At 48.3% G+C, this 13,379-nt stretch overlaps 1 protein-coding gene across 1 annotated transcript in view; it reads left to right on the top strand.

Moving 5' to 3' along the window:
* The window catches only part of RAVER2 (ribonucleoprotein, PTB binding 2), an 87,212-nt gene that overhangs the window by 40,887 nt on the left and 32,946 nt on the right, over window positions 1-13,379 (top strand). The window contains exons 4-6 of the mRNA XM_063939175.1: window positions 9,712-9,903; window positions 12,260-12,386; window positions 12,466-12,539. Coding sequence (XP_063795245.1) covers window positions 9,712-9,903; window positions 12,260-12,386; window positions 12,466-12,539 — 393 coding nt within the window. The remainder of the gene's footprint in view (window positions 1-9,711; window positions 9,904-12,259; window positions 12,387-12,465; window positions 12,540-13,379) is intronic.

Raw genomic sequence — 13,379 nt, 5'->3', positions numbered from 1 at the left:
CGCTGCACGCGGGTCCTGGGAAAGATGGTGGCTTCTTACGAAGCAATTCCCTTCGGCAGGTTCCATGCCAGAATCTTTCAGTGGGACCTGTTGGACCAGTGGTCCGGATCGCATCTTCAGATGCATCGCTTAATAACCCTGTCTCCAAGAACCAGGGTGTCTCTACTGTGGTGGCTGCAGAGTGCACATCTTCTAGAGGGCCGCAGGTTCGGCATACAGGACTGGGTCCTGGTGACCACGGATGCCAGCCTTCGAGGCTGGCGGGCAGTCACACAGGGAAGAAACTTCCAAGGACTATGGTCGAGTCAGGAGACTTCCCTTCACATAAATATTCTGGAACTAAGGGCCATCTACAATGCCCTAAGTCAAGCAAAATCCCTGCTCCTACACCAGCCGGTGCTGATCCAGTCAGACAACATCACGGCAGTCGCTCATGTAAATCGACAGGGCGGCACAAGAAGCAGGATGGCGATGGCAGAAGCCACAAGAATTCTCCGATGGGCGGAGAATCATGTACTAGCACTGTCAGCAGTGGTCATTCCGGGAGTGGACAACTGGGAAGCAGACTTCCTCAGCAGACACGACCTCCACCCGGGAGAGTGGGGACTTCACCCAGAAGTCTTCCAGATGCTGGTAAACCGTTGGGAAAAACCACAGGTGGACATGATGGCGTCCCGTCTCAACAAAAAGTTAAAAAGATATTGCGCCAGGTCAAGGGACCCTCAGGCGATAGCTGTGGACGCTCTAGTGACACCGTGGGTATACCAGTCGGTTTATGTGTTCCCTCCTCTGCCTCTCATACCAAAGGTATTGAGAATAATAAGAAAGCGAGGAGTAAACACAATTCTCGTGGTTCCGGATTGGCCAAGACGAGCGTGGTACCCGGAACTTCAAGAGATGCTCTCAGAGGACCCGTGGCCTCTACCGCTCAGACAGGACCTGCTACAGCAGGGGCCCTGTCTGTTCCAAGACTTACCGCGGCTGCGTTTGACGGCATGGCGGTTGAACACCGGATCCTAAAGGAAAAGGGTATTCCGGAAGAAGTCATTCCTACGCTTATTAAGGCCAGGAAAGATGTTACGGCAAAGCATTATCACCGCATATGGCGAAAATATGTTGCATGGTGCGAGGCCAAAAAGGCCCCAACAGAGGAATTTCAACTAGGTCGATTTCTGCATTTCATGCAAGCAGGAGTGAATATGGGCCTAAAACTAGGCTCCATTAAAGTACAGATCTCGGCTGTCGATTTTCTTTCAAAAGGAACTAGCTTCAGTACCTGAAGTTCAGACATTTGTGAAAGGAGTGCTGCATATTCAGCCCCCGTTTGTGCCTCCTGTGGCACCTTGGCATCTCAACGTGATGTTGAGTTTCTTAAAATCACATTGGTTTGAGCCACTAAAAACCGTGGATCTGAAATATCTCACGTGGAAAGTGGTCATGTTATTGGCCTTGGCTTCAGCCAGGCGAGTGTCAGAATTGGCGGCTTTATCATGTAAAAGCCCTTATCTGATTTTCCATATGGATAGGGCAGAATTGTTGACTCGTCCCCAATTTCTCCCTAAGGTGGTGTCAGCGTTTCACCTGAACCAGCCTATTGTGGTGCCGGCGGCTACTAGTGAATTGGAGGACTCCAAGTTGCTAGACGTTGTCAGGGCCCTGAAAATATATGTTTCCAGGACGGCTGGAGTCAGAAAATCTGACTCGCTGTTTATCCTGTATGCACCCAACAAGCTGGGTGCTCCTGCTTCTAAGCAGTCTATTGCTCGCTGGATTTGTAGTACAATTCAGCTTGCACATTCTGTGGCAGGCCTACCACAGCCAAAATCTGTAAATGCCCATTCCACAAGGAAGGTGGGCTCATCTTGGGCGGCTGCCCGAGGGGTCTCGGCTTTACAACTTTGCCGAGCAGCTACTTGGTCAGGGGCAAACACGTTTGCAAAATTCTACAAATTTGATACCCTGGCTGAGGAGGACCTGGAGTTCTCTCATTCGGTGCTACAGAGTCATCCGCACTCTCCCGCCCGTTTGGGAGCTTTGGTATAATCCCCATGGTCCTTACGGAGTTTCCAGCATCCACTAGGACGTCAGAGAAAATAAGAATTTACTCACCGGTAATTCTATTTCTCGTAGTCCGTAGTGGATGCTGGGCGCCCATCCCAAGTGCGGATTGTCTGCAATACTTGTAAATAGTTATTGTTAACTAAAGGGTTATTGTTGAGCCATCTGTTGAGAGGCTCAGTTGTTTTCATACTGTCAAACTGGATATAGTATCACGAGTTGTACGGTGTGATTGGTGTGGCTGGTAAGAGTCTTACCCGGGATTCTAGATCCTTCCTTATTATGTCAGCTCGTCCGGGCACAGTGTCCTAACTGAGGCTTGGAGGGGGGTCATAGTGGGAGGAGCCAGTGCACACCAGGTAGTCATAAATCTTTCTAGAGTGCCCAGCCTCCTTCGGAGCCCGCTATTCCCCATGGTCCTTACGGAGTTCCCAGCATCCACTACGGACTACGAGAAATAGAATTACCGGTGAGTAAATTCTTATTTTTTTTTTTAAATACACTGGTACAGCTTATATCCGCCTATATATTCACATCAGTGGTCCGTTAAAGCAGAATTGCGTATCTTTCTGTTAGGATCCCAAGTTGTGTCCCCACCATTTTATTTTTTTAAGGGGTAACCTTATTGTTAGCTATGCATCACTTTATTTTGGGGTTACTAGCAAAAATAAATCTCTGTATCGCCTCTGTATCACATAAGCTGGAAACCAGAACTTTATTCTCCCTCCATAGAGAAGTCGCTGCTCTGTTACATGTAGCGATATACATCGGGCTGACCTGTGACGTGAATGCTGGCCGAGTGTCGTCGTATTGTCATTTATGACCCAGGAAATGTGAATTTATGGTTGTAGTTAAATTCTGTTACAGATTTGTAGTTCTGCTTAATTGCAGTCCTGGGAGGGTGTGGTGAGAAGATCTACAGCGTCTAGGAAGACAGTCGATAGGTTATCACCATATGGCCGGCAGGGTCAAAAGGTCAACATAGCAAACGTCGACACAAGTTTCTCTAACGTCCTAGTGGATGCTGGGAACTCCGTAAGGACCATGGGGAATAGCGGGCTCCGAAGGAGGCTGGGCACTCTAGAAAGATCTTAGACTACCTGGTGTGCACTGGCTCCTCCCACTATGACCCTCCTCCAAGCCTCAGTTAGATTTCGTGCCCGGCCGAGGTTGGATGCACACTAGGGGCTCTCCTGAGCTCTTAGAAAGTTATAGTCTTAGAATTTGTTATTTTCAGTGAGACCTGCTGGCAACAGGCTCACTGCAGCGAGGGACTAAGGGGAGAAGAAGCGAACTCGCCTGCTTGCAGCCGGATTGGGCTTCTTAGGCTACTGGACACCATTAGCTCCAGAGGGATCGACCGCAGGCCCAGCCTTGATGTTCGGTCCCGGAGCCGCGCCGCCGTCCCCCTTACAGAGCCAGAAGCAAGAAGATGGTCCGGAAAATCGGCGGCATGAAGACTCTGTCTTCACCAAGGTAGCGCAAGCTGTGCGCCATTGCTCCTCTCACACACTTCACACTCCGGTCACTGAGGGTGCAGGGCGCTGGGGGGGGCGCCCTGAGGCAGCAATAAAAACACCTTGGCTGGCTAAAATACCTCAATATATGGCCCCAGGGGCTATATATGAGGTAAATACCCCTGCCAGAATTCCATAAAAAACGGGAGAATAGGCCGCGAAAAAGGGGCGGAGCCTATCTCCTCAGCACACTGGCGCCATTTTTCCCTCACAGCTCGGCTGGAGGGAAGCTCCCTGGCTCTTCCCTGCAATTCTACAGTACAGTAAGAGGGAAAAGAGAGGGGGGGCATTAAAATTGGCACTGTATACAGTATATTATATAAAAGCTATTAGGGACATAACTCAGTTAGTCCCTGTATATATATAGCGCTCTGGTGTGTGCTGGCATACTCTTACTCTGTCCCCCCAAAGGGCTTTTGTGGGTCCTGTCCTCGTTTAGAGCATTCCCTGTGTGTCTGCGGTGTGTCGGTACGGCTGTGTCGACATGTTGAATGAGGAGGCTTATATGGTGACAGAACAGAGGCCGATATATGTGATGTCGCCCCCTGTGGGGCCGACACCAGAGTGGATGGATAGGTGAAAGGCTTTAACCGACAGTGTCAACTCCTTACATAAAAGGGTGGATGACATAACAGCTGTGGGACAGCCGGCTTCGCAGCCCGCGCCTGCCCAGGCGTCTCAAAGGCCATCAGGGGCTCAAAAACGCCCGCTCTCTCAGATGGCAGACACAGATGTCGACACGGAGTCTGACTCCAGTGTCGACAAGGTGGAGACATATACACAATCCACTAGGAACATCCGTGACGTGATCCCGGCAATAAAAAATGTGTTATACATTTCTGACTTTAACCCAAGCACCTCTAAAAATGGGTTTTAGGTTTGGGGAGAAAAAACAGGCAGTGTTTTGTTCCCCCATCAGATGAATAAATGAAGTGTGTGAAAGCGTGGGTTCCCCCGTTAAGAAACTGGTAATTTATAAAAAGTTACTGATGGCGTACCCTTTCCCGCCAGGTGGATAAGTTACGCTGGGAGATATCCCCTAGGGTGGATAAGGCGCTCACACGTTTGTCAAAAAAGGTGGCACTGGCGTCTTAGGATACGGCCACTTTAATAGGTACCTGTTGATAAAAAACAGGAGGCTATCCTGAAGTCTGTATTTACACACTCAGGTACTAGACTGAGACCTGCAGATAGTGCTGCTGCAGCGTGGTCGGTGACCCTGTCAAACAGGGATACTAGTTGGCAAACATAAAAACATATTAAAGACGTCGTCTTATATATGGGGGATGCACAGAGGGATATTTTGCCGACTGGCATCCAAAATAAATGTAATGTCCATTCTGTCAGGAGGGTATTAGAGACCTGTCACTGGACAGGTGATGCTGACTTAAAAAGCGCATAGAGAGCCTTATAAGGGTGAGGAATTATTTGGGGATGGTCTCTGGGACCTCGTATCCACAGCAACTGCTGGGAAGAAATAATTTTACCTCAGGTTTCCTCACAGACAAAGGTACAGTCCTTTCGGCTTCAGAAAAGCAAGCGGGTCAAATGGCGCTTCCTTTCTGTACAGAGACAAGGGTAGAGGGAAAAAAGCTGCACCAGTCAGCCTGTTCCCAGAATCAAGATTCTTCCCCCGCCTCCTGTGAGGCCACACCATGACGCGGGTGCTCCACAGGTGTAGCCAGGTACGGTGGGGGGCCGTCTCAAAAATTTCAGCAATTAGTGGGCTCGCTCACAGGTGGATCCCTGTTTCTTTCAAGTAGTATTTCAGGGGTACAAGCTGGAATTCGAGATGTCTCCCCCCAGCCGTTTCCTAAAATATGCCTTGCTGACAACTCCCTCAGGCAGGGAGGCTGTGCTAGAGGCAATTAATAAGCGGTATTCCCAGCAGGTAATACTCAAGGTGCCCCTACTTCAACAAGGACGGGGTTACTATTCCACACGGGTTGGGGTACCGAAACCGCATGGTTCGGTGTGACCCATTTTATATTTAAAATCCTTGAACACAAAAATTCAAGTTCAAGATGGAATCGCTCAGGGCGGTTATTCCAAGCCTGGACGAGGGGGATTACATGGTATCCTGGGACATCAAGGATGCTTACCTGCATGTCCCCATTTACCATCCTCGCCAGGAGTACCTCAGATTTGTGGTACAGGATTACCATTACCAAGTCCAGACACTGCCGTGTGGACTGTACATGGCACCGAGGGTGTTTTATCAAGGTAATGGCCGAAATGTTGATACTCCTTCAAAAAAAGGGAGTTGTAATTATCCCGTACTTGGACAATCTCGTTATAAGGGCGAGGTCCAAGGAGCAGTTGGTAGTCGGGGTAGCACTATTTTGGAAAGTGCTACAACAGCATGGTTGGATTCTAAACAGTCCAAAGTCACAGCTGGTTCCTATGACACGTCTACTGTTCCTGGGGATGGTTCTGGACATAAACCAGAAATAGTGTTTCTCCCGGAGGAGAAAGCCAAGGAGTTGTCATCTCTAGTCAGAGACCTCCTGAAGCCAAAATAGGTAGCGGTGCATCATTGCACGCGAGTCCTGGGAAAAATGGTAGCTTCCTACGAAGCAATCCCATTAGGCAGGTTCCATACAAGAACTTTTCAGAGGGACCTGTTGGACAAGTGGTCCGGATCGCATCTTCCGATGCATAGGCTGATAACCCTGTCTCCAAGGACCAGGGTATCTCTACTGTGGTGGCTGCAGAGTGCCCATCTTCAAGAGGGCCGCAGGTTCGGCATACAGGACTAGGTCCTAGTGACCATGGATTCCAGCCTTTGAGGCTGGGAGGCAGTCACACAGGGAAGAAATTTCCAGGGACTTTGGTCAAGTCAGGTTATTTCCCTACACATAAATATTCTGGACCTGAGGGCCATTTACAATGCCCTGAGGCCAGCAAGGCCTCTGCTTCAAAACCAGCCGGTACTGATCCAATCAGACAACATCACGGCAGTCGCCCATGTAAACCAACAGGGCGGCACAAGAAGCAGGATGGCGATGGCAGAAGCCACAAGGATTCTCCGATAGGCGGAAAATCATGTGTTAGCACTGTCAGCAGTGTTCATTCCCGGAGTGGACAACTGGGAAGCAGATCTTCTCAACAGACACGACCTCCACCCGGGAGAATGGGGACTTCCTCCAGAAGTCTTCCAATAGGATTGTACACCATTGGGAAAGGCCACAGGTGGACATGATGGCGTCCCGCCTCAACAAAAAGCTATAAAAGATATTGCACCGGGTCAAGGGACCCTCAGGCGATAGCTATGGACGCTCTGGTAACACCGTGGGTGTACCAGTCGGTTTATGTGTTCTCCCCTCTGCCTCTCATACCAAAGGTACTGAGAATAATAAGAAGGCGAGGAGTAAGAACGATACTCGTGGATGGCCAAGAAGAGCTTGGTACTCAGAACTTCAAGAATTTATATCAGAGGACCCATGGCCTCTGCCACTCAGACAGGACCTGCGGCAGCAGGGGCCCTGTCTGTTCCAAGACTTACCGCGGCTGCGTTTGTCGGCATGGCGGTTGAACGCCGGATCCTGAAGGAAAAGGGCATTCCGGAGGAAGTCATTCCTACGCTTACTAAAGCCAGGAAAGAGGTTACAGCAACTCATTATCACCGCATATGGCGAAAATATGTTGCATGGTGTGAGGCCGAAAGGGCCCCAACAGAGGAATTTCAACTAGGTCGATTTCTGCATTTCCTGCAAGCAGGAGTGACTATGGGCCTTAAATTGGGTTCCATTAAGGTACAGATCTCGGCTCTGTCGATTTTCTTTCAAAAAGAACTAGCTTCAGTACCTGAAGTTCAGACATTTATAAAAGGAGTGCTGCAGAGTCAGCCCCCGTTTGTGCCTCCTGTGGCACCTTGGGATCTCAACGTGGTGTTGAGTTTCTTAAAATCACATTGGTTTGAACCACTAAAAACCGTGGATCTGAAATATCTCACGTGGAAGGTGGTTATGTTATTGGCCTTGGCTTCTGCCAGGCGAGTATCAAAGTTGGCGGCTTTGTCTTGTAAAAGCCCTTATTTGATTTTCCATATGGATAGGGCAGAATTGAGGACTCGTCCCCAGTTTCTCCCAAAGGTGGTGTCAGCGTTTCACCTGAACCAGCCTATTGTGGTGCCTAGGCTACTAGGGACTTGGAGGACTCCAAGTTGCTAGACGTTGTCAGGGCACTGAAAATATATGTTTCCAGAACGGCTAGAGTCAGAAAATCTGACTCGCTGTTTATCCTATATGCACCTAACAAGCTGGGTGCTCCTGCTTCTAAGCAGACTATTGCTCGTTGGATTTGTAGTACAATTCAGCTTGCACATACTGTGGCAGGCCTGCCACAGCCAAAATCTGTCAATGCCCATTCCACAAGGAAGGTGGGCTCATCTTGGGCGGCTGCCCGAGAGGTCTCGGCTTTACAACTTTGCCGAGCAGCTACTTGGTCAGGGGCAAACACGTTTGCAAAATTCTACAAATTTGATACCCTGGCTGAGGAGGACCTGGAGTTCTCTCATTCAGTGCTGCAGAGTCATCCGCACTCTCCCGCCCGTTTGGGAGCTTTGGTATAATCCCCATGGTCCTTACGGAGTTCCCAGCATCCACTAGGACGTTAGAGAAAATAAGAATTTACTCACCGGTAATTCTATTTCTCGTAGTCCGTAGTGGATGCTGGGCGCCCATCCCAAGTGCGGTTTATCTGCAATACTTGTACATAGTTATTGTTAACTAAATCGGGTTATTGTTGAGCCATCTGTTGAGAGGCTCTATTGTTTCATACTGTTAACTGTGTTTCATATCACGAGTTGTACGGTGTGATTGGTGTGGCTGGTATGAGTCTTACCCGGGATTCAAAATCCTTCCTTATTGTGTACGCTCGTCCGGGCACAGTACCTAACTGAGGCTTGGAGGAGGGTCATAGTGGGAGGAGCCAGTGCACACCAGGTAGTCTAAGATCTTTCTAGAGTGCCCAGCCTCCTTCGGAGCCCGCTATTCCCCATGGTCCTTACGGAGTTCCCAGCATCCACTACGGACTACGAGAAATAGAATTACCGGTGAGTAAATTCTTATTTTTTGTTTGGTAATATGTAACCAGTAGAAACGTACACCCTCGCAGGCTCGCTTTGCCCGCCACGCTTTGGGCAATTGTAATCCACGTGGATAGTCAATCAAGCAAACGTTTGGAAAACAACAAAAAAAAACAAAAAAAAGTGTCAACATTTTGCACTTGTCAACCATAAACACAGTCGATCTTTCATCTATAGGCCTTTTGCATATTCACCATACCGATACACTGTAGATCTATCATCCGGGGCCGGGGTCTACCGGGTATCTTAGCACCAGTCCTTTCCCTACTGTCCAGGTCCCACCGGTGCTGGCGTACACGGTATCCGGTCTTTAGGTCGACCACTATTGGTCGACACGACCTGTGGTTTGACCTGTACTAGGTCGACATGAAAAAATGTCGACGTGAGTTTTTTCACTTATTTTCTTTCCTTTTTCATACTTTACGATCCACGTGGACTACAATTGGTAATAGTAACTGAGTGAATTTTTTATAAATAAAAATAAAAATGATGTCGACCTAATGACCGTGTCTACCTATTTCATGTGTTGACAGTCACTGTCGACTAATAATGGTCAACCTTATGACCTAAGGGTGTTCGACCCTATGATCCACACCCGGCGTACACATGGGAGAGGCAGCTGTAGAGTGGGCAGTGGCACCAGGCGTCCTGTCTGTTCACAGGGGAACCCGCTGCTGATTCTGTGTAGAGATGACTGTTACACTTATTATTACATTGTGTATATCAGACGTTTGGGCAGATCCTTCAGTGTCAGCAGTGTGTGTGCAGAACCCCCTTACAGCGCTGCTTAATGTGTCAGCGCTTTAAAAAATGATCAAAACCAGAAGGATTATTAGAGGACTGTTAGAGAAGGATTAGTATCTGCCTATGGACGCCGTCATTTTCCGACCGTGATTACAGGCGCAATAATGTTTGACCCATGTCTGCCGGCTCATTGCGTTTCAGCCCCCCCTCCCCCCCCCCCCCCCCCCCCATGTAGAAATGTCTCTGAATTGTCATGAATTATAATGTATGTGAATTTACCGCTAATGTGACCTGTGCTTGCAGCTGGCGGAGGAAGAAAGCGGCTACAGCTACGGGGTGGCAGTGGTGGAGTATGAAAAGCCCGAGCAGGCGGAGGAGGTGAGGGACGCTATGGATGGGACTACTGTGGAAGGATACACGATCCAGGTCTCCTTCAGTGCCCCCGGGTCCCCGGGCCGGAACGTGCTAGCCGCCCTCATTGCTGCGCAGAGGAGGGTAAGAAACCTTCTGCCTCTTACACACAGGTTCATATTATCTTATTAATTGTAGAAATGTGAATGAGGAAACCTCGGCCGTCCCGTGCATAAGCAGCGTTACCGTATGGAGAGTCAGCTTCTCGCCACGCTAGGATACAGCTGCTGCAATACACTATATACAGTATGTAGGTATAGGGGTGTGTGTATAGAGTACATATAGTGTAAGATCAGCCATCAGTGAGAACTGATCATGTGACGCAGACTCATCAGCGTTAGTTTCTCCCGTCTCTCCTTGGTGAGCGTCACTCCTCTGTGTACACATAGAGCATGGAGAAGCTCTGGTAACAGGATTGCCGTGCTGCGGTTATCTCTCTGCACCAGGAAAGGCGTGTAACCGTATCTGCTGTAACATACGTTGCTGCTGCCAGGGACACGTGTTGACTGAGCCAGTCTGCTGTCCCAGCTTATGGGAAAGGCCTTCTCAAAAATGGTGTTTTTATGCCCATATGCTACAGGCTATAAATAAACAGAGCTACATTTGGTTGTATTACATGCAGAGATATAGATAATTATAACTCTGTACCAAATGGTTAATTTACATAGCTGACTGTTGTTTAGAAGTTGTGTTAATACAAAGATACATTCTGGTGTGTTACAAATGTAACAGAGGTGTTTGTTACATTACATTGGAAAGCAACGTTATTCCATTTATGATACATCTGATTATATATGTTTTCCAGGATGTATTAACTCCATGTGTTTAGTGGAATGGCTTAGGTTGCAAATATTAAATCTGCACGCTCTCCACATACGCACACCCCATTGTTTTATGTACACACTTAGCTATATTCCATATCTGGGCCTCCAGGGTGCGAGTAGTTCTCTCTTCGGCTGCGCTGGTATTTAGCCATCAGCCGAAAGCAGAAACGAAGTCACTTACCTGCGTAAGCCTTGATGCTTTCTCGCTTTTCCATAGGCTGTTGTGAGTAGGGATCTCTCACCCCGTATTCAATGCCTAGGCAAATGGCGGGGCAGCAGAACCCAGAAAACAACATAAAAGCCCTGCCTCTCTATCCTGCTCCATCACAATCGGTTGTCCGTATATCTATGCGTCAATATTTGGCTGAGGCCATTAATAAGAAATTGAAGCTGTGTACACTTTTAAGAATGTCGTGTCCTTATATGTTGTGAGTTAATATTTCGCCTTTTTAATTTAATAGTTTGCAGTACCTAGGTACTCCAGTTTTTATTGTGTATTGAATTATTAAAAGTTAAATTTTAGTTGCCATCGGTTTCCAACGTAAATATCCAGAATTTTGATTGAAGGTGTATCTGAGTGCCGCACTCTAGGAGAGTCTATTTGGACGCATCTCTTTTGTCTTTGCTGTCTATCTCACACTCTCAGGGAGCACCCAAGTGTCATCATTATAATCTACCTCTGTGCATATTTGGACACACACATGCCTAGCGGCAACCATTAAACTTATAGAAGAGACAACTTACTGTATACACCCCAACCTGTGCGGTCATTACACTCCCTTTTTAAGCTACAGTCTCAAAAACGTGGCAGCGCTCAGTTAGCAACAGTTAGGACCAGCCTTATGTCAGTGCAGACTACGGTGTCTTTCTTCTCCCTGAGAGGCAGACTCCTCCCACTACGCCCCACCCACAAGCCGTAGCTGTATCTGTTTGCCCTTTTACCGGTGTCTCACTCCTGCATGATGACCATGTGCTCTAGCTATCCTCCCCCCCCCCCCCTATTGCCTCTTCTCCTTGTGTCATCCCCACCTTCCGCTTTCCTTCACACATCTGCCACCGCCTCATGTGAAACATTGCCAGGATATGGCCCTTTCTCTCCCTGGATGTTACTAAACCCATTACCCATACTCTCCTGATCTCCTGCCTACACTACTGCAGCCACCTCCTGTCTGGCCTTTCCCAGCCTGCCTCTGCCTGCTGTGATCCTGCAGTCCTGTGCGTACACTGGTTCCACGTAACCTCCACCTTCATAGCCTTTACCTAGGCCTCCCCGTCTTACATCTCTGACCTGGTCACACCCTGTTATGGCTACCTCTGACCTTAGCCCTCCGTCCCCATCCCTCACTCCCTGATCCAGTGCTGATAATACTCACTCCCCTGCCTAACCAGACTCGTCCCCAAACTTCACTACTGTCCCAGTGTCTGCTCTGAGCGGCACTATCTCCTATGGTCTGGGCATTGTCATCTCCATCTAGACCAGCACAATGCAACCTCTTGGCCTGAGGCTGGCATTGGGAGATGATACGGTTTTGAAGGGCTGCAATAACACTTGAATATGTAAAATACACAGAATTTCCTAGAGGACTGTATAATACTGCTTATGTCTCCGTGTCTAGTTGCAGCATAACCAGAAAGGATTGCTTCCAGAGCCTAACCCTGCTCAGATCATGCAGAGCCTCAACAACCCAGCCATGCTACAAATGCTTCTGCAGACGCAGCCCCCCGGAATGTCAGGGGGACATGGTGAGAGCTCTTTTATCAAGTTGGAGCACATTCGGTCCAGAGTCCACCTGCTATGTTCTGACATGTCCTTGTGTTGCAGGTTCTACTGACCGGTCTCATTACATCAATCCTACAGTCAGCCAAGCACTCTCACAGCTCAACAAGCTGCACCAGGTAACAACCTACCATGTACTAACCTCTCTGGTCACAGGGGCAGAGCCGCGTCATTCAGCATATTAGTGCTGTGGCTCTGCTGTATCTCCGGCCACAGACCACCTGTGTTATGGGGGCACGCCATTCAATGCCATGTATAGTGCCGCAGCTCCTCAGTCGTGACAAACGTCACCAAAACTTCTTGAGACTTGGAGCTGCGGAGGCTGCTCGGCAGCTTCTAATGTGCTGAATGCGAGAAGGCGATTGGCTGATGGAGCGGATATTCTCCCCAGTAACTGTAGTGGGTGCAATGGGGGTGTACGGAGTACCATGTAATATAGCCATTATTCCCATTCATACTACCATGTAATACAGCCATTATTCTCATTCATACTACCATGTAATACAGCCGTCATTCCCATTCATTACTACCATGTAATACAGCCATTATTCCCGTTCATACTACCATGTAATACAGCCATTATTCCCGTTCATACTACCATGTAATGCAGCCATCATTCCCATTCATACTACCATGTAATACAGCCATCATTCCCGTTCATACTACCATGTAATACAGCCATTATTCTCATTCATACTACCATGTAATGCAGCCATCATTCCCGTTCATACTACCATGTAATACAGCCATCATTCTCGTTCATTCTACCATGTAATACAGCCATCATTCCCGTTCATATTACCATGTAATACAGCCATTATTCTCATTCATACTACCATGTAATGCAGCCATCATTCCCATTCATACTACCATGGGATACAGCCATCATTCCCATTCATACTACCATGTAATGCAGCCAACATTCCCATTCATTACTACCATGTAATACAGCCATCATT

Source organism: Pseudophryne corroboree, chromosome 9 (genome assembly GCF_028390025.1).
Source record: "Pseudophryne corroboree isolate aPseCor3 chromosome 9, aPseCor3.hap2, whole genome shotgun sequence".
Lineage (NCBI taxonomy): Eukaryota > Metazoa > Chordata > Amphibia > Anura > Myobatrachidae > Pseudophryne > Pseudophryne corroboree.
This window is presented reverse-complemented; position numbering and strand designations above follow the sequence as displayed.